The sequence below is a fragment of the Amphiprion ocellaris genome, chromosome 21 (assembly GCF_022539595.1).
Source record: "Amphiprion ocellaris isolate individual 3 ecotype Okinawa chromosome 21, ASM2253959v1, whole genome shotgun sequence".
Taxonomy (NCBI): Eukaryota; Metazoa; Chordata; class Actinopteri; family Pomacentridae; genus Amphiprion; species Amphiprion ocellaris.
Genome location: NC_072786.1, coordinates 4,517,065 through 4,539,008, shown reverse-complemented (window position 1 = coordinate 4,539,008; position 21,944 = coordinate 4,517,065). Strand labels below are relative to the sequence as shown.

At 38.8% G+C, this 21,944-nt stretch overlaps 1 protein-coding gene across 8 annotated transcripts in view; it reads left to right on the top strand.

The window, feature by feature from the left end:
- ppfia2 (PTPRF interacting protein alpha 2) overlaps positions 1 to 21,944 on the top strand; it is a 212,095-nt gene that overhangs the window by 186,839 nt on the left and 3,312 nt on the right. For 3 of the 8 annotated variants that reach the window (XM_055006694.1, XM_055006693.1, XM_055006699.1), the window contains 11 exons: positions 2,189 to 2,270; positions 5,243 to 5,443; positions 9,583 to 9,645; positions 11,037 to 11,069; positions 11,188 to 11,363; positions 11,940 to 12,037; positions 12,130 to 12,305; positions 13,473 to 13,541; positions 14,416 to 14,572; positions 14,785 to 14,841; positions 17,737 to 17,828. In XM_055006694.1, coding sequence (XP_054862669.1) covers positions 2,189 to 2,270; positions 5,243 to 5,443; positions 9,583 to 9,645; positions 11,037 to 11,069; positions 11,188 to 11,363; positions 11,940 to 12,037; positions 12,130 to 12,305; positions 13,473 to 13,541; positions 14,416 to 14,572; positions 14,785 to 14,841; positions 17,737 to 17,795 — 1,171 coding nt within the window. In that variant the 3' untranslated portion in view covers positions 17,796 to 17,828. The remainder of the gene's footprint in view (positions 1 to 2,188; positions 2,271 to 5,242; positions 5,444 to 9,582; positions 9,646 to 11,036; positions 11,070 to 11,187; positions 11,364 to 11,939; positions 12,038 to 12,129; positions 12,306 to 13,472; positions 13,542 to 14,415; positions 14,573 to 14,784; positions 14,842 to 17,736; positions 17,829 to 21,944) is intronic. The other 5 variants (XM_023264600.3, XM_035945635.2, XM_055006695.1 and 2 more) reach the window with 4 other exon arrangements.

Sequence of the window (21,944 nt, the reverse complement as noted above, 5' to 3'; positions counted from 1 at the left end):
TGTGCTGGATAGATAAGACAGTGAATGTACCTGGTTTGTGTCTGGATGAACACATTTCCTCTGTTTGCCCATGTAAGCTGTGTGTTTAAGTGCCCTTTCACTGTACTGAGGCCTTTCAACGCTGACAGTGTCTATCATGTTTATTACCAGACCCACTCCTCGCATTTTGTCAAGTTCTTTGACAACGCGCTCAGGGAATGGGGGTTTGTTGGTTCAGAGATTTGTTATGAAATGTGTTCACAAACTAGAATAAGAAGAGCTGTGCTGTTTTGTTGTGTGGGTGTGAGTGTGTTCCTCAGTCCCCTGTTTGTCAGGCTGTTTTTTAAGGCTGTTTATCAGCTCTCCGTCTCTCGATCTCCCAAATGTGGGAGGATTCGGCACAATAGAGGAAAGGCTCTGCGCACGACAGACCGAGAGCATCTATCCGTTGCTCCTCGTCGATAAGGTGCAATTTACATCAGCCCTCAAAAGTGTGGCAAAACAAAGCGACCCCACTTTGGGAAACACTTCCTAAGCAAGTGCAGAAAATGTGAAGAAAGCTTAAAAATACACCACATCCCAAAAAAAAAGTCTCTCTCTCAGCAGAATGAATTGTGAGTGGCTGAATTGGGATGAAAATTGTGCTTAGATTAGCAATGAGGTGTCCAGCTTCACTGAGTGGGTACCGCAGCAAACTGCCTCCCAGGTGTTTATGGGTCAATATATAATTGTGGGACCTTTTGTAACGTAGCTGACAGGTATCATAGTTGACATTTTTGCTGTTTTCAGGCCTAAAATCAACATGGCTGCCTATAACCAAACACCACATGACATTTTTACAGAAAGATTCTTCTAAATATTATATATACAATTGAGTAAAATTGAAAGTTATTTCTAAAGATATTGTAGTAAACCTGTTGACATCCCATAAATCCACACTTGACTCACACACTACTTTATATTAAATAACTCAGAAAGCCTTGGAGTCTGGCCAGTCTTTTCTTCAGGAGGAAATGACATCATGTGGAGCAGGTCATGTGATCTGGAATTAACACACTTCCTTGAGAGGTGTTTTTGTAATGAGTAACTTAGCTGAAAGTGATACAATTAGTTATTTTCCATATAAAATGTGATATATTGCCAAAAAAGAAATATTTGTCATGATTATCTCAACTTAATAAAAAGAACATAAAACAATTTTGTATAAACTCATTGTATTATTGTTTAGCTAATTAGAAGGTGGTTGGTATTAAATTTGGATGGTTATTTAGTTGACAATTTAGTGATATCCAGTCATTTTCTATTAATAAATGATTGTTTCTATAATAATCATGAAATTTGTAAAGACATGATCATAATGAACAGAAAAAAACATTATTTTTTTTTTTACTTTTAATAAAAATGCATGCAAGATGTATCCCATGTCCTTCAAACGTCCCTCAATTATATATTGACCCTTGTATTTATTACTGTATTTGCACTCAGCACATCAAGTATCTCCACCAATGATGCACAGTCCTCTAACTGTGGCTTTTTTACTTTCTAAGTCTGTATACATTTTGAATCTAGAGCCCAAATTTGCATTAAAACACGCACTTTAGAAACAGTCCTTGTATTCTGGTGAGAAAAGAAAAGACTAAATACCATTATGGAAACTCTGACCTTGTTCAAGGAGTGATTGTGTCAAACTTCAAGTGATGTCAAGTGCAAGCGCTCTTACAGTAGCGGTAACATCCTTTTGAGTTGCAGGTGCACAAGATGTTTATGTAAATCTGACTGGAAACCAATGACACATGAATTTCAATGAGAAATACTGTAGGTGTCGCACAGGGAAAAAGACAGGCTGTAAATTCGGTCAGTGAATTTCCCTCATGAGCCCGGCAACACAAAGCATGTGTGTGCATGAGTGTGTGTCTTCAGTTGTGTTTGCTCGGCTCTCTGTCAGCACAGAGATGAATGATAAAGCGTTGCCCTTTTCAACACTCTTGGTGTACAGGCTGGACTGAGAGATAAAATGTGTACGAGTACTCTCCTCTCATGTACACACACACACACACACACACACACACACACACACACACAGAATGAGACTACAGGGATTTGTGGCAAGTGTGTGAGAGAGTTTAAGAGGGTGTTGTATCAGTAAATGTGTGTTTGAGATGTTAAAGTTCATGTGCTCATGCCGGGTTTCCTCTGTCCCTGCATTCAGACACGAGCTATTGGAGGAGGCCAGGAGAAAGGGTTTACCCTTCGCCCAGTGGGACGGACCCACAGTGGTAGCCTGGCTGGAGGTAAATAGTCACTGTTTGTGGAATAAATGCTTTATTTATGCATATGGAGCTGGTATAGTCAACACTAAGCAACCCAGAGGAACTTTGAAACCATCTCCCATCATTGATTTTACTTAAAAACTACTCTACACAATGGAAAAGAAATAAAATCTTTTAAAATTCATATATACACCCTTGGAAATGTCCTTATTTTTGAAAGAAAAGCATTTTTTTCAATGAAGATAGCATTAAATGAGTCAGAAGTCCAGTCTAGACATTGTTAATGTGGCAGATGACTATTCTAGCTGGAGATTTTTAATGGAATATCTCCATAGTGGAACAGAGGAACATTTCCAGCAACCATCATCCTGTGTTTAATGCTACATTGTGTTAGCTAATGGTGTTGAAAGGCTAATTGATGATTAGAAAACCCTTGTGCAGTTATGTTAGCTCATGAATCATTCTTAAACCCAAAAATTATGCCAAATTTTTTGCCTTTTATTAAAAAAAATGGGCTTCCTCTGTCTGGATATGCCATAAAAAAGTGAGAGAAGTTGGTAAAACAGAGATGTCAGTGATAGATTTCCAAAATTTTTACCATTTTTAATCATTTTATTTTTCAACAGTTGGCTCATCCAAATAGTCCATGTGGCTTAAAATTGTCACAAACATTGGAGAAAATTTAGTTTTTTATCATTCCAATTGATCCTGATGAGTTCCACCATGTTTCAGAGCGTTCTAGTAAAGTATAAACTGACAGAAAACAGTTTTTTGAGTTTTATGTTGAATATCAGCATCATATGTACACAAGAAGGATTTTAAAGTGAACTAATTTAGAGGGAATTTTACATCATAACAGACTTCAGCTTTGTTATAATTAAACTAAATGTAAAATCTTGTATAGACGCTTCTTCCCTCATGAGTCCTTTTGATTCAAACCAAAAAAAAAAGTTGTTCTGACTTTAACTGCAGTGTGTCTGTTAGATAACACATACAGGAATTATTTTTAGATTGTCTTCATTTCAGATTAATGACAGTTAATGTCTTTTTGATGTTTCTGTAGAACAATTTATAGTTTGTAGTTTATCATCACTAATATTTACATTTCTGATGTCAAACCACTAGTCAGCAATGATCTTCAGACGACTTACTAATAATAAAAAAAAAATTGATTTCTAATGTGGACATTATTTATAGTTTTGATTGGTTTTGTTTGCTTGTTTTCACAGTTTATGGTGGTATATGTGTATATATGGAGCTGATATAGTCAACTCTAAGCGACACAGAGGAGCCGAAAGTCCATCTCTGGTCATTGATTTGACGCTAAAAGACTGCTCTACAGTACACAATGGAACACTGTACTGTTGAAGTAACTCAGCCTTCCATGTTGGGCTCAGAAAATGATACTGAAGCAGAATCATGACACAGAAATACAATCCTGTAAAGCTGACAGGGTTGGTTCCTTATGTTTGTTGCATATAAATCTGCATTTTTAAGACTAAAGGTCACTGGTACGCTGCATTTTCAATGTGGAAAATGCTGAGTCACGGTGTTGATTTATCTTCCAACATAAAGTCACCATATGGACATGTTAATAAGATTAAAAAAAAGGAAGCCTAATTCTCACCAGAGAGGGTCTTTATGTATACCCGTCAGCTTCACGTTGCCTCCTCAGAAGCTTCCTATTGACTTGACCTACATTAGTAATGTTCTTAAGCTATGACCCCGTTTCCAATAATCAGCCTTCACATTTAGAGACAACAGAGTTGATTATGAAGCTAAAAATAATAGCTGAACTGTGTGTGATGCATCACTGCGGTGAATCATTGTGTCTGTGGTCGTCTTGTTTTGGAGTAACAGAACAAACTGTTGAAAATGCCAAAATACAGAAACAATTCTGCCCCCTAATGTTGAGTTTGGATACACACAGCCTGCGGCCAGTTTTTCTAGTCAACCACCCAACGCAATGTTCCAGTTAAGGATGGAGTCAAATAAAGCTACAAAGGCAGAGTGCTGTGTATTTTTGAGTTTCAGGCAGGCAGTATTTGGGTCAATGTATAATTGAGGGACTTTTGAAGTTCATAGGATATATCATGAATACATTAATATTACAAGTAAAAAAAAAAAATAATGTCTTTATGTTCATTATGATCATGTCTTTACAAATTCCAGAATTATTTATTATGGAAACAGTCACTTGTTAATAGAAAATGACTGGATATCACCAAAATGTCAACTAAATAACCGTCTGAATTTAATAACAACCACCTTCTAATTAGCTAAACAATAATAAAATGAGCTGATTCAAAAATAGTTTTGATTGTGTTCTTTTTATTAATTTGAGATAATCATGACAGATGTTTCTTTTTTGGCAAAATATCAAATTTTATATGAAAAACAACAAATTGTATCACTTTCAACTAAGTTCCCCATTACAAAAACACCTCTCAAGGAAGTGTGTTAATTCCAGATCACATGACCTGCTCCACATGATGTCATTTCCTCCTGAAGAAAAGACTGGCCAGACTCCAAGGCTTTCTGAGTTATTTAATATAAAGTAGTGTGTGAGTCAAGTGTGGATTTATGGCATGTCAACAGGTTTACTACAATATCTTTATAAATAACTTTCGATTTCAATTTTACTCAATTGTATATATAATATTTAGAAGAATGTTTCTGTAAAAATGCCATGTGGTGTTTGGTTATAGGCGGTCATGTTGATTTTATGCCTGAAAACAGCACAGATGTCAACTATGTTACAAAAAGTCCTTAAATTATATATTGACCCATTTGTTGTAGGATTATATATTTTAAGAACTACACGTTTTGGCAAATGGTTCAGTAGATGTGAAATTAAACACACCAAAACACAAGAAATGTATATGAGATGGACAACCAGTGGAGTATGAGTTGATACAGTCCAGCTTTAGTTTCCATCTTACCAAACTCAACATCTCTCGCTTCTTCGTCTCCTCTCCCTCTTTGTACTGAAGTTGTGGTTGGGGATGCCGGCCTGGTACGTGGCGGCGTGCCGAGCCAACGTGAAGAGCGGTGCCATCATGTCGGCCCTGTCCGACACCGAGATCCAGAGGGAGATTGGAATCAGTAACCCTCTGCACCGGCTCAAACTTCGCTTGGCCATCCAGGAAATGGTCTCCCTCACCAGCCCCTCGGCCCCGCCCACCTCCAGAACCGTGAGTAAAACACAAAAAGTGGGAAAATGGACGCAGAAGGGAGTTTTATTTCTGCAAACATTTGCTAAGGGCAGCACTGCTCTGGAGGAATAAGTGACCTCACAGTTCGCTTGAAATGACGAGAAAGGTACCAGGCAATGATAATAGCATCCGGGGTAACCAGTGTATTGGTTTTCCAGCTAAGAAATAGCACGATAATATCACTGAATTTATTATGAAGCTTTTGAAGCATAGAATCTCAGCACAAGCGCACAGAAATGGGAAAATTGCTAGCTTAGCCCTGTCATAAAGTAACTGAATCCACTGACCAGTAGCTCAAAAACTCTAGAGGTACTGGTTGGACGGAGCCAGGCTTGCTCTTTTCTCTTGTTTTTAGTTTTTATGCTAAGCTAAGCTAACTCTCAGCAAGAAAGCCCAAAATGTTGAATTATACCTTTTGTTTTAGTAATTTTACAGGTCCCATATTGTGCCCTTTTTAAACAAATAATGAATGTCTCACAAGTCCCCAGAATGTCAGCTCAAAATACTGCAAAGATGGTTAATTTCAGCATGACAGGCTGTTGTAGCGTCTGAAACTTTCAGTGCAGTTGAGATGCTGCTGTCCACGCCTCCTTCAGGAAGAAAACTCTCTCTGTTTCTATTATTGACCACTGGGAGAGTCAGTTCTCTGAGCAATAATTTTACATAAAAATCTTGTTGAATTGACATGAAAACACAGTAACCCACTAGGTCATTGTTTATTGGTTTTACGTTGTTCTTAAGTTTCTGCCATTTCTGAATGTGCGTCAGCATTACAAATTTTTCAGAGCTCTGACCTGTGAGCATACAATCAAAGCTAATGGTAACAATAACAACATTAGCCACGCAATGTGCAAACACTAGGATTTTCCTTTTGTTTATCCCTGTAAAACCCACTGTTGCAAAAATATAACATCAGTTATATTTTATTCTTATTCTTATTATTGTTATTATTTATATCTAAATAAATATATATTATTTTTGCAAATTTTTTTCTGTATTTGGGTTTTACAGATTTTATACATATATAGAATATTTTTACATTTTTAGTTTAATTATTTTTATTAATTTTGTCTAAATATGTTATTTTTACTATTTTTTTCTATGTTTGGGTTTTACACATATATATATTAGATTTTTTAATTATTAGTTTTTATTATTTATATATAAATAAACATATATATAAATGGGTGTGTGTGTATGTGTGTGTGTGTGTGTGTGTATATATATATATATATATATATATATATATATATATATATACACTGTGTGTGTGTGTGTGTGTGTGTGTGTGTGTGTGTGTGTGTGTGTGTGTGTGTGTGTGTGTGTGTGTGTGTGTGTGTGTGTGTGTTGTTCTTGCTCTTTATTTTTTGATATTTGGGTTTTACAGGGTTAAGTGAGATTGCCATCATTCATAAAAGTTATGCTGGGGTCTCCAGTTGCTCAGATGCTGGGAGTGCATGAAGAATCTTGTGTTCACTCTTGCAGACAACAGCAGAACATTTTGTGTATTCTTCTCGTTGCTGAGACATTTTAGAGTTAGCAGAAGTCAACGCATTCACATCATAACAGCTTTTCCTTTATGCCTTCAACTTTATAACAATCACAAAACACAATAAAAAACTGCTTTTTACTAAATGGGACCTTTAAATCATGCACTATGTGTTTAAATTCTATATATGTATGTCCTTGTAAGTTGTCTTTTTGTATTTGTTGTGTTTCTTGTATAATTTGTATGACTTATGAAAAACCTTTTTGTTGGAAAGCACAACACAAAAACTAATTTGCTCCTTCCTGGAAGTAAAAATGAAATATCAACAAGCATAACAATCTGAAATCAGTAACTCAGAACGACTAGATATTTTTTTTCCCCCTCAAGTAACAACAAGAGCTCCTGACCTGTTTTACTCAGTGTTTTTCTAACACCCTAGCCAGAGAAAAATGGTTGCTTGACGCAAAAATATGTAATTTCTACCTCCGAAGCAAATGTTTGTGTGAACGAATGTCCTCTCTGCTTCCATGTACCACGCCTTCACACATGGCTAACGCGAGTAGGTGGCGAGGAAACGATTCGCAAACAGAAGATCACACCGAGCACATCTATATTTGTATCTATATACGTTTTTAAAGATAAGTGAATATTACAGTGGGAGTCTGAGACGGTCTAGACTGTAAAACATGGCTCCGGCGTGTACTGTAATTTAGCTCTCAAATTATTCCACACCACGGTTGCTTTCACAGCTCCCTGTTGTCATGGTAATTGCATACAGTGTCTAAGGACTCTGCTGTTTCTTAATGATAGCAACTGTTTACACTGCAGAGCTGCATACAAAAGGTACACACACAGCCACAATGCGGCCCATATATCACACAGACGTGAGAAGTTGTGCGCTGTCATATAAACCCAGCTGAGAACATTCATTAAAGTTTGTGTGTTAGACGACTATACTAGTACGCATGCCACCCTCATAACTCAGAATCTGTGGCACTTTTTCTGTCCCTTCCTGTTGTTAAATGCCAGTACTCTCCCCCGTGTCACTCCTTTACCTCACCCAGTCTTCTACCACTTAGCTCCACTTCCACACCTCATGAAATTTTCATTACGGAGCACGAGACTCCATGTCTGATCACAAACTCCCCCAGCTATGACGGGATTGTTGTTGCACTTAAAACCCTCCATGCACTTAACAGAGGGGGTTAATTGACCTTGTAAATGGAGCATACGTCAAGCAGAACAGTCATTTTACTTCAGCTTTTTACAGCCGGAGACCCACAAACATGCAGTGAGAGCATCAGAGTCCTGTGCCTGTCATACAGATTAGATCAGGGGTGTCAAACTTATTTTAGTTTTGTGGCTGCATTCAGCCCAGTTTGATTTCAAGTGGGTCAGACCAGTAAAATCACAGCATAATAACCTATAAATAACCACATCTCCAAATATTTCCTTTGTTTTAGTGCAAAAAAGTACATTCTGAAAATGTTCACGTTTAAGGAATTATCTTTTTACAAAACATTATGAACAAACTGAAATTTAAGAAAAATAAATTCAATTTCAACATTATTAAGCCTCAGTTTTTCACTTAGACATTACACCTTACAGATATTTCTACAAAGGCACAAAACATTCAGTTTCAGGTATCTGGAACTGAACAACATAGTATTTTACTTTAAAAAAGACAAAAAAAACAACAAAAACAAGACAAAATATTCTAAAAATGAGACACAAAATGACAAAAGTGAGAAACAAAATGACAAATAATGACAAAAATTTAGACAAAGAAGTTACAAAGCGACAAAAAAATGGACAAATGACAAAAACGAGACAAAAAATGACAAAAGCGAGAAACAGTGACAAAAAATAGACAACACAAGAGAGACAAAAAATACCTAAAAAGACAAAAACGATACACAGAACAATAAATAAAGCAAAACACAAAGTGACAAAAATGAGACAAAAAACATATAATCAAGGAAATTCTAATGCTTTTGTTCTTTTTATATTATATTTTTGGCATTTTTTAATTCTCTCTACTTCAAGCAATGCTTGTACTGTTTCCATATCAATACAGGACTTAATATTGCATTGAGAAATGAACCAAAAATTGAGCAAAAACTGCCCAGAGGCTGCTTAGGTTTTCAAGGAATTAATTGCTAATTTTGAGTCAATTTAAACCCCAAAATGCTCAACATTGTTTTGGCCCATTCAGCAATAAATTAGAGACAGAAAGGCACCAGTAGACGGGGGGTGATGTGGCAGATACCATTAGACCTGGTGGGGTTTTTTTTTAATTTGAGTGACCCTCTGCTGGTAGAAGATGGAGGGAGAGAGGAGTAACGTGGGGTTTGTGTGTCTGTTGGTGTTATTGGTGCTAATTTATTCTCTGTTGTGCATGGCAGTCGTCTTCTGTTGGGATGTTGTGTTCTGTGCTGCGTTTTTTTTGTCCTTTGCCCTTCGACCCCTGGCGGGTTTGGGGCCAGTTCATCATCTGACCGTGATGCTATAACACTATTGGCTTACAGTGGTGCTGCTCTTCTTCTTTAACACTGCTTGCCCCTTCTACCGGACCTCTACTACCAACCCTGCTGCTGCTGCTCTGTCTCCTGGGCTCTGCCCCTCGTAGCCATCAGGCAATGTATGGGTGACCCATGAGGAGATGGAGACCCTGGCAGCCCCTTCCAAAACGGTCAGTCCCACTGTTTCTTCTACTGTCACCCTTTCCTTTCTGTCTGTCATGTGTCATATGAGTGTGTTAGAGTGGACATCAGAGGGGCTGAATGAGGAGAGAAAGCATGCAAACTAAACCACCTCCCTGGTCTGTGAACCTCTTCTCAGTGCTAACAGTGGTGAAGTTTTAACCCTCGTGTCGTGTTTTAAAGTTTGAAAATGTTTTACTGATATATATAGAATCACTTTAGATATTTTTAAGATTTTTATTCATTTTTTGAAAATATTTACAAGAATTTTCTTGCCAAATTTAGGGGATTTTTTTTTTTTTAAATAAAACTTTTAAGGCAAACTTTTAAGGAATTATTGGAATTTTCTTCCTAAAGGTTTTGCAAATTTTCACAAATTTGGGGAATTTTTTTGCTGAATTTTGGGATTTTTTTTCAGACAGGGAAACAATATTTTTTGGTGCCTGTAAATGAGGACAACAGGACGGTTAAAGTCAGTTTTCGCTGTTGTTCGATTCAGTCCATCTCCATAATGAAGGTCACGAATCATCAAGGCTAGGCTGTTATTTCCCTTGCAGATTTCTAAGTTATTTAAATCACATTTAGCAGCCAGCTTTTCCAGGTTGGCACATCGGGGAGTCTGCCTAATGAAGCAGCATGTGAAATGTAGCATTTGTATCCAAAATAAACCCTCTTAACACAGGCAAAAATAAAGACAAACATGCAGAAATCTAATGTGCAGTGAAGTTTAAACTCCATGTTATTGGTGAATATCTGTTGTGCTGTAGCAGGAAGGTTTAATGTAATAATTAGGTGTAATTATCCAGTCGAATACATGGCTGGATTCAGATTCCATCAGTACCTTCACTCCACAGCAACACAAAACTGCTTCAACCCCGAGTGCTGAACACACTCATTACAATTCCAAGGTTTTATTTTAATGGCCTTCCTTCCTTATAAAAAACAACATATATTATAAGCATCTGGCAATATCTTCTCTGTGCCTGCAGGAACTACAAAGCCAAAAGCCAGTCTGATAGAATTTTTAGCCCATTAGCAACCTATTTCCAACCCAAATGGAAGCTGTCAGGCCAGGCCACATTTGAGCTTAAAAAAGCAATTTAGGGCGGCACTTTCTTTCCTTTCAACTTTCTTGAAAGCTGGTTTCAGTTCGTTCAAGGTTTGTTGAAATTTAGCAGAAGTTGGGAATGAATTTCATATGACTTGGATGCAAAAGCAGCAGAGGCGAGCTCAACTTTGGGTTGCGAATGTAGACAACAATAATGATGTATAACAGCTGCTGCTTTTTAGCGTTGTTTGCTCATTGCTTTGTAGACTCTTTGCCGGTGATTCTGCATTTTCTCTCATGAGTATACTTGATCTTTCCTTGTGTTTGAATCAGAAGTCAGAGTCTGAAGAGGGAAGCTGGGCACAGGTAAGAAAAGAACTCTTGTCTCTTACAGTCCAGCTGAAAATGTGTGCTGTACAAGCATCGGTTACTTTTTGAGGCTCAGAATAAAGGTAGAGTGTGCCGATTTTGTGCTTCCTGCCAGACTCTTGCTTATGGCGACATGAACCATGAGTGGATAGGGAACGAGTGGCTGCCCAGTCTAGGACTACCTCAGTACCGCAGCTACTTCATGGAGTGCCTAGTGGACGCTCGCATGCTGGACCACCTCACCAAGAAGGACCTGAGGGTGCACCTTAAAATGGTGGACAGCTTCCACAGGTACCGAACTCACGTCACTTGTTCTCTTCACAGCCAGAAGAAAAAAAGTCAGTCTAGTTCCCCTAAAAAGATTCAAAGATGTTAAATATGCATACAGTATTACACTACTGTTCAAAGGTTTGGGGTCTCCCAGACAGTTTCATGTTTTCCATGAAAACTCACCCTTTTATTCATGTGCTAACATAATTAGGGTTTTCTAATCATCAATGAGCCTTTCAACACCATTAGCTAACACAATGTAGCATTAGAACACAGGAGTGATGGTTGTTGGAAATGTTCCTCTGTACCCCTATGGAGATATTCCATGAAAAATCTCCAGCTAGAATAGTCATTTACCACATTAGCAATGTCTGGACTGGATTCCTGATTCATTTAATGTTATCTTCATCGGAAAAAGCTGCTTTCCTTTCAAAAATAAGGACATTTCTAAGTGACTCCAAACTTTTGAACAGTAGTGTGCATATATATATATATATCTGGTAATTCCTCCTGTTTAGGGTGTTTTTTGGGACATGCTGAGCCACCAGTTTTTGCACATGGATAAAGTTTTTCTCTTGTATGTTTTTCTGACATCAGAACAAGTTTACAGTACGGCATCATGTGTCTGAAGAAGCTCAACTACGACCGAAAAGAACTGGAGAGACGCAGGGAGCAGAGCCAGCATGAAATGAGAGGCAAGAATACACGAAAGACAAAGAATCCTCCCCAGATTGAACCAAATTAACATGCAAAAAGACTTGTATTAAGTTTATACTTGTTCCTGCAGACGTGCTGGTGTGGAGTAATGAGCGGGTCATCCGCTGGGTGCAGAGTATAGGCCTGAGGGACTACGCCAACATCCTGCTGGAGAGCGGTGTGCACGGCGCTCTGGTCGCCCTCGACGACAACTTTGACTACAGCAGCCTGGCGCTGCTCCTCCAGATCCCCAACCAAAACACTCAGGTACTGCAGCAACACTACGCAAATACAATTAGTTGTTTTCCATATAAAATTTGATATATTGAAAAAAAATATGTCATGATTATCTCAACTTAATAAAAAGAACACGATCAAACTATTTTTGAATCAGCTCATTTTATTATTGTTTAGCTAATTAGAAGGTGGTTGTTATTAAAATTGGATGGTTATTTTGTGGACATTTTAGTGATATCCAGTCATTTTTTATTAGAAACCGAGACACATAATGACAAAAATGAGGCACGAAACAACAAAAACGAGACAGAAAATGACAAAACCAAGACACAAAATGACAAAAACAAGACATGAATTGACAAAAATAAGACACAAATGACAGGAAGCAATAAAACCGAGCCACAAAATGACTAAAATGAGGCACGAAACGACAAAAATGAGACAGAAATTGACGAAACTGAGACACAAAATGACAAAAACGAGACAGAAAACCTATCAATCAAAACAATTTTTGAATAAGCTCATTTTATTACTGTTTAGTTACGGTTATTTAGTTGACATGTTAGTGACATCCAGTCATTTTTTTATTAATGAGTGATTGTTTCCATGATAAATCATTATGGAATTTGTAAAGACATGATCATAATGAACATAAAAGCACATTATTTTTTTCTTTTACTTTTAATAAAAATGTATGCAAGATATATCCTATGGACTTCAAAAGTCCCTCAATCATATATTGACCCAAATAATGAACTTGAACTAATATAAAGTTCTTCCTCTTCTAAATTTCATGGTCTAGATATAATTTCACTGGTTTTCCACATTCAGTAAGGAAAATCTTTATTGCGCAGGAGACATGGTGCAAATGTTTTTTTGACACTGGCAAATTTAAAGGTGCTGAATATGTGCAGAGATGTCATCTGTCACCAGCTTCAGTCCAAAAATAGAGGAATGTTGGTATCAGCCTTCAAAAGCGAGTGCAATCTAAATCAGAACATGCAGATTTGCCAACTGTCACCCTGGCACGTTGCCCTGTGAATTTTCACTGCTTATCTTCATCTATATTCGGGTAAAATGGATGTGCAGCACAAATAACGTAATGTGTCAGCTGCCTCTGTTACCAGGCTGCTAAAAATAGGCGGCCCTGTGAAAATTAGATTGCGTTGTAATTTATTTTCTCCTCGGTCTCCTCAGGCACGTCAGATTCTGGAGCGAGAGTACAATAATCTGCTGGCGCTGGGCACTGACAGGAGGCTGGATGAGGTGAGACACAAGAAGACATCACACCACTGTGAGGTGGAACGCCTTAACAGAGCTTTGTAGTCCTTTCTGAGGATTTGTAACAGCAACTTATTTAGATGGTTAAACAGATTGTACTGATTCATATTGTCATGTCAGAGATGTTTATATATTCTGTAAATGCGATCAGTTAAATTAAGCTGCTAGTAATGTATTTAAAGCACATACTATATGCAACCCTCTGAACCCCAAAACCCTCAGTTGAGGTTGAAGGATATGTTGGTTTTGCACAAAAAGAAAACCCAGCTGAGTCAATATATAATTGCAGGACTTCTTATATCATAGTTGACATTTTTGCCGATTTCAGGCCTAAAATCAACATGACCATCTATAACCAAACACCACATGGCATTTTTACAGAAAGATTCCTCTAAAATATTATGTATACAGTTGAGTAAAATTGAAATTGAGAGTTATTTGTAAAGATAGTGCAGTAACATGGTCCACACTTGACTGACATTGCTTTATATTAAATAACTAAGAAAAAGGAGAAAGAATATACTTTGGAGTCTTGCCAGTCTTTTCTTCAGGAGGAAATGACATCATGTGGAGCAGGTCATGTGATCTGGAATTAACACACTTCCTGGAGAGATGTTTTTGTAATGGGGAACTTAGTTGAGAGGCAGACAGGTAAAGTAGGAAGAAGAACAAAGGTGCTGAGGGCTGGAATTGAACTCAGGCCGCTGCCTCGGGGACTATAGCCTCTGTTTTTGAGTCACCCACTCAACCCGCTCTACCTGGGTGCCCCATACGTATTGTTTTTAACAGTATGTCCTTATTTTATTAGCTTGGCTGATTTTATCCACTGCTAACACTGACCAATTCCATGTGTTTTCAGTGTGACGACAAAGACTTCCGAGGTCCGTCGTGGCGGAGGCAGTTCCCTCCCCGGGACGTCCATGGTATCAGTATGATGCCTGGATCAGCAGAAACGCTCCCCGCAGGATTCCGCCTCACTGCGACGTCCGGTCACTCCCGAAGACTGCCCCCTGAAGGTAAGGGCTTGCCTCTGCACTTTCATTCACCCATTGGCAATTTTATTTCTCTCTTTCTCACTCACAAAACAATCTCCAGGCTGGTACTGTTAAGCACAAAGGTTATGCACAGGTAGATGAAAGCAGCACACCTGGGAGCAGGAGTTTCTGCTCTCGGGAGCGTTCTCACTGTGTCTCTTGTTTTCTCTGACTCTGTGACGGCTGTTCTGCAGTCCTCTATGAGGCGCTGGATGACAGTCCTGACGACATGTATTTGGATTGGTTTCAAGGTCAGATATGCCCCTCTGAAGGTTCCGGGCTTGTTGGCCCTGCGTATATTATTATTACTACTCTACATCTACTCCTCCCTCTTCACATGATCTCTGCCAACCGCTGTCCTGCTGTATCTCTCCTTTTTTTATGTGGTCTCTCACCCTCGCCTTTCTTCTCTCTTTCTAACTCCACTACTCTTAAATCTCTAACTCCAAGGGTGTTGTTTTGCAGAGCTTGCAAAATAGTTGTCTTGTCACCCTGGTAGTAACAAACTAGGGCTTTCAAGTTATGGATTAGGACCCATGCTTGCTGGTGGAACCCTTGAAGTTACAGTAGCGATGCTGCAAAAACAAATAAAAAAAAAAAAATGGTGGCTGAGCGGTGCTATGTAAGTTGGCCTGAATCAGGAGGTTTACATACGTAAACAGTACGTCTTGGATGTTTCAGAAACTAAAACTGACGGTTTGTGTCATTCCTCATCCCTCTGCTGTTAAAAGAGGACACTGGCTTCAACAGGCTTATAATAAAGGACAACGCTGGTTTACTAAAGCTTGGGCCCTCTTGGTTGTGGCCACCATTTGTTGGTTATGATAACAGAAACCTATGAAACACCAAAGAATTGCTGAGATTTGGGGGAAATGTGACAAGTAATAGGGTTTATCCACTAGGGAGAGTTGTTTTGAGCTGTATATGGCTGTTTTTCCGCTGCACCACACAGAAGGGTTGACCCTCCTGTAGTCTTCATTTACGGGCACCAAAAAATATTGTTTCCTTGTCTGAAAAAAATCCAAAAATTCAGCAGAAAAATCCCCAAATTTCTGAAAATTTGCAAAAACTTCAGGAAGAAAATTCCACTAATTCCTTAAAAGTTTTATTTTTTAAAAATTGCCAAAATTTGTCAAAAAAAACTCTTGTAAATATTTTCAAAAAATGAGTAAAACTCTTTCAAAAAAAATCCTAAAAATATTTAAAGTGATTCCATATATATCAGTAAAACATCTAATATTTTCTTTAAGAACATTCACAAAAAATCAACCAAAATTCGCTGGATTTTGGTTGATTTTTTTGTGAATGTTCTTAAGAAATATTTGTAACATTTCTTTTTTTCCACCAAGAAATGTTGAAAGATTTCCCATCATCAGAAGTTTCACTGTGAATGTTCAATTTTTTCCATATTTTCAACCTTTAAAACAGGTCAATGTTGACCTGCACGACGACACGAGGGTTAAGTAGTTTATCTGAACCACTGCGGAAAATCTGTTAATTGGGTGACAAACACATTGGTTTTCCTGGGATGATACCTGAAAGTACAAACACAAGTGAAATTTGAGACCACAGAGATTCAGGTAGAAGCTAGAAAAGCACTGAGAGCGAGTCTCTTTAGCGTCCAGCACAGTTTAGACAGTGAGGACGAAGCTAGAACCAGCTATTCTCTGCTGTGTGGCTGCAGTGGAAACACAGCTAATGTCGTCTCCAATCTGGGGTTTTAGAAAAACTCATTACAAAGTTTGTCAGGACAAGAACAGTCAGAAGATCAGACAGGTAGTAAACAACAGTTTAGCCAGACCTCAAGTGTGGAGACCCATGTATTCCTTGATTGCACATCAAAACTGCACTATAATAAGCATAGTGAGCCAAAAATTTCCTGTGATTATTGTTTGTCTTGGTTTTCTTCCCATTAAGTTTGGCTAAACAGGGTATTTGTTTAAAACTTGTGTGACCGTTTGACTGCTCTTGCATATTTCCCCTTGTAATTCTGTCTTACTTCTATCACTGTATTCCCACATCACAGCAATTATTTCTTTAAAGTTCAAATATATTCCTGTCAATAATAGGAACAGTGACTCTAGTACACTATATTTTTATAAACAGCAGCTAATTCTGAATTGCAACATATGTTTGCTCCACCCAAGAACCTGTTTTTTAAAATTCCCTGATAACTTTAGACTTAGCTTAACATGCTATCTCAATGCTTCTCGCTTAGCTTCTTCCTTTTTTGCCGTATCTCTAATTATTTGTTTGCCTCCTTTGGCAACAATGAGATTTGTAATAAATGCAGTCTTTTAGCAGCACGAGGTGAATCCGCAAGGCTTACTGAAATTAAAGCAAGACTCCAAACCATGAAAAACTACCCATTAGCTGTGGTAGCTAGTTTAGTCCCAGTAGCCGATGCGGACCAACCCAACATAGCCTTTGCTAGCCATGACGCAGTAGAGCCTTCACCAGAAAATGGAGTTTGTTCAGCTGGCTTGGAACATTCCTCATTGTGACTACCTCTAGTTATTGCTTCCATTGTCAAGCTCAACCTTTTTTTTTTTACCAACTTGGATGAACATTAAGCCCAGAATCAAAGCTACGACGACTGAGCAAACTTGATCTGCTGATGAAGGCTGTATGACAAACCCACAGACCCAAGACGGTAATAAACCAGAATTGTCCTTTAAAAGGATGCAGAGTGTATTAGCAACTGTGTCTTTCGAAATAGGCCATACAGGTTGTTATACATGGCTGGGAAATATTCCAAATGCATTGATTTTGTTGGCCGGTGTTCTCTTTTAACAAGGTGTTCCTAATGACACTGAAACAGCCTTCCTGTGTTCCTCTGTCTCGATTCTCTGTGCTCCCTGGTCTGTGACATCAGCAACACACTGAAATCTAGTCGCTGGTGGTGTCCACTCAAAACCAAACACGTCCTTTGAGTGATCCATGGCTTTCTCCTCTAAGGGTGACACTACAAGTTATCGCCATTGTGTGGAAAGACTGTTGCTTGTCACTGTTGAGGAATCTTGTGGCACCTATTTGGGGTGGAAACCGAGTGGAAGAATGTTTCCTTCTCCCTCTGGGTCCATCTGATGTGGTCGGAGTCGTGATGTTCAGAGTTAACTGCTCTATCTCGCTCTCTCCCCCTACAGTCGGACCTTCTGCGGTGCAGCGACTGGACAGCTCCACGGTGAGAACCTACTCCTGCTGAGAGGAGGAAGAGAGGGACCTTAAACTGTACGCTGTATGTAACACAACACAGACTCTGTCAAATACACAGCTCTCCTCAGAAGCACTTAAAACAGATATTGGATTGAACAGAAGTGGGCCAATTGTTTCCCAAGATAAGCATGTCTGTCTCATCGGCTTGGCGAGCCTCTGCGGCGTCTTTGCCAGGTAGCTGTGATAGGAGACGGCAGGGCTAGCAGCGAGACGGCAGGGCTAGCAGCGAGACGGCAGGGCTAGCAGCGAGCCACCGTCTCATCCTGATGTCTCCCCTTTAATGTCTGTCCAAAAAAGATGAGTCACTTATGGACGAAGCTTTAGAAATCTGCTTCAAATAAATGAGGAGTTCAGTGCCTCATGCAGAGATTAGTTAGCAAAGTTCATTTACATGATTATGACAGTTTCAAGGCTCCTAAAATAGGCCTCGTCAGAGTTATCCAGACTTTGCAGATTACAAAGTGAACCTGCCCTAGTTTCCTTTCCAAATGTTTGCTTTGTACTGTCAGGTGCGATGGAAATTGTGATTTTCTTTGATGTAACATTACCTCACACTTTAACTGCCACCCAAAACACTGACATGCAAACTTTCAATTCTTGCATTTAGAGATGGCTGTTCCATTTGTCCATAAACGAGTGGTCTTTACTCTGAGGAGGAGTTGTTTAGTCTCCCTTAGGTCTTGTATATTTCTGTGCACTCCATGTTGCATCCCGACTGCATATATAATACTGCTGAGCTTGTGTTTGGGTGATTTTTCCTTTGGGCAACCCAGTTTTTGTCTATAAGTCACATGTCTGACTGGAGTTGAAGTTGGTTTTATTGCTTAAAGAGATGTCTTGCAGTAGTCATTTTCTGCCAGTCTCTACTGCCTCAGATGTAGTTATACATGTGAAATGTGAGGTGACATTGAACGATGCAGTGGTTCTATCTGGGGCAGGTTGGATGTTGTTGACAAAAGAAGTGGAGTTGCTCCTTCTTTGTGTATCTTCGGAATTCTGTAGTAGTGATACTCTGGTCTTTGCTTAGAGATGTTACTGACTTCCTTTCCAAGGTTGTGACGTTGGAAGGAGGTTCTTTTGCACTGGAGAGCTCTACTGAATCCTTCATCCTGAGTGGTGACAGATAGCAGGATTGGAAAGTACTTTTTACAGTGGTCAGCTGCTGCTCTTGGATGGTATTCTGCTTTCCAACAGCTGATGACCCCCCTTAATGACAAGCACTGTCCTAAATGTATACCTCTATTTCTTGCTTTATTAAGAATTTAGTGCAAGAAAATGATTTTTACATAAATAAACAAAACTATACTGCTCCTTTTAATTGTTTAGTTAAAAGGTAAAGCTGTTTCATATTTTCTTGCCAATACAGGAGGTGACATTTGAATTCCCCTTAGCTAACATAGCTATGGCTAGCCTAGCAGCTGAGCCAGAATGTTAAATGAATAAACGATTGATGGCTGACCCATTTCTCTGTTGTAGGGAGTGACGTTATTGCCAAAACTAGCTCGAATACAAGCACCTGTTGCAACAACAAATACTTTTATTAGTGTATTTTCTTGCACCACAATTTCAATCAAGGTAGAAATAAAAGCCTACATTTACAACAGTACTTGTCATAAAATTAGATGATGGGCATCAAATTAGCATATTATGTAATAGGCAGCACTGAAGTGACAGTTTGATCATAAGCTACAAGCGGCCAGCCAGTATCAGGCAGTGGTATATGTATATTACGTCCAAAATCACACACAATATGTCTACAAGGTCCACAAACTGAAACTGGTATCATTCAATATCACCTCTTTTTTCACATGTACACCAACATCTGAGACAGAGGCAGAAAACGACCAGTGCAAAACAACAGAACTAACGTTTTTTTGTTTGGGTCTTTGCCCATCTAACACCTACTTCAAATCTAATGAGGGTTTGTACAGATGAAAGCACTGCTGTGCTGTGGGCTCCCAGTATGGCCAGTCTCTACATGAACAACTCTCAGCCGCTGGTTCTGATATGTGGATGACACCTGGGTTAGAACCCAAGAAGTAAAAGCTTTCATTTGAACTCTGTGGATGGCAACATAAAGTTCACAAGAAAGGAGTTCGGGGAAAACAAGTTGCCTTTTTTGGACTGTGCTGTCTCAACATTGAGGTTTACCAGAAACAAACACACACAGACCAGTACTTCCTCCCAAAACCCAGTGGAACATAAGCTGGAGGTTACTGGAACCTTCCAGCACTCATGGAAATGAAAACCAGCTCACACATATTGAAGAAAGCACTGAAAACCTGTGGCTATTCCAGCTGGGCTTTCATTCAATCAGCAAAGAGATCTTGAAAAGAAAAAAAAAATGAAGAACAAGCATAACATTCTACCATGTGGCCCAAGGAAGTTGGGATTCCCTCTAAGCTCAACATACCAGAGCACTTCTACAGAAACCCCTAAAGATCACAGTGAGAACTTTCTGAGGACTACTTTTGTGTTCCCTCACAATAGGCTTCACGCTCCTTGCTTTTATCCGTAATTATTCGTTTTTAAAGGCAGATCTCCAACAGTTTCCAGCTGCTAGTTGTGAGCACAGCTGCAGCTCCTCTACCTGGATGGAATGATGAAGCTTTGGCTGGGTATGTGGCTATTGTTTGGGCTTCCACTATTCAAACCTGTAGCGCTTCTATAAAGGATGTGTTTATTTGCTTTTGTAGGAATGCACACACTGTCACTGTAAGATGTCAGTGTTACAACCATTAAAAATGAATATGTCACAGCTGTAGTCGCAACAATGGCTTCAGATAGTGACAGCTCCTCTAGTTTTCTTTCTCAATGCATGTGTCTGAGTCTCTGTGGTCACAGTCAGCAGTAGCCTGCAGGTCATGTCATTGTCTCAATTATATCTATGGCACATTAGTTTCTAATGGTTGTATCAGTGACAACATGCAGCGGTTGTGTGTGTGTTCCTGGACGTATCCACATTGCCAAAACAGTCTGAACAGTGCCCATATGTATAGTCATATCTTCACCAAAACATGTTGCAAAGTGATGTACAACCTATTGTAAGGTAATACGAATCAAAAAAATTCTAGCCGTGACCTTTGCAGGCCTCCATGCAATTCAGATCCAGTTCTTAGATAAAGACTGATCCACTCCAAGGATCAAACACTCAGTCACAAGTTGAGTAGCGTTCCATATGCAGTCCAATGCAGATAGAAGTACACAGACCTATACCAAGGGGAGACTTAGCCACTACACACAGTGCAGTCTTGATATCCCTGTTTTCCTGCTGGAAACTTTACTCCTGCAACCTCTGTAGTCATCTAAATGTTTTGTAGTTTAACAACAAACAGTTTACTTACCAGTTTAGGCATCTGGGTGCAGTGAAAGCAGGAAACTGAACCAGCATCAGCTCGATAATATAATGCTGATGGGGTGATCATGTAGGAAAAGAGTGTTTAAAAGAGACAGTAAGGAAAGCCAAAGCTGAACAGAGGTTGGATTCAGTGAGTAAAGTTGCAGTTTTTAATTTTGTTTTTCCAAAGCATCTGCTCATCCCCTGGAGTCCCCTGCAGGCTGCTACTTCTAATGCTTATTGTACTACTACTCCTCCTCAGCAAAAACAGTGAAGTGCAAAGTTCAATGAGCACCATGGGTTGAATTCTGGTACACAATCCTCAGTTGTTGACATTTACATTTTTGCACTGGTGCACATTACAGTACAAGATTTGCATAGAGGCACAAAAAAAACATTTTCTCAATCTTTTGACCTCCCTTATTTCCAACCCTGCATTTAAAGCAAAATGTTACATTTGCAATATATTCAGAAAGAATTTGACTATTTCACGGTCCTGGTTCTGTAAAATAGGTCTAGATGTGTATTAACCCTGTAAGACCCAAATATAGAAAAAAAAAGCAATAAAATTAAACTAAATAAATACACACACCTCTCTCTCTCTCTCTCTCTCTCTCTCTCTCTCTCTATATATATATATATATATATATATATATATATATATATATATATACACACACATATATATATAAAAACCCAAATATAGAAAAAAATGACCCAAAAAAATGAACTAAAATAAAACAAAAATTACATATATATATATATATTGAGATAGATAGATAGATGAGTAGTATAAATTAG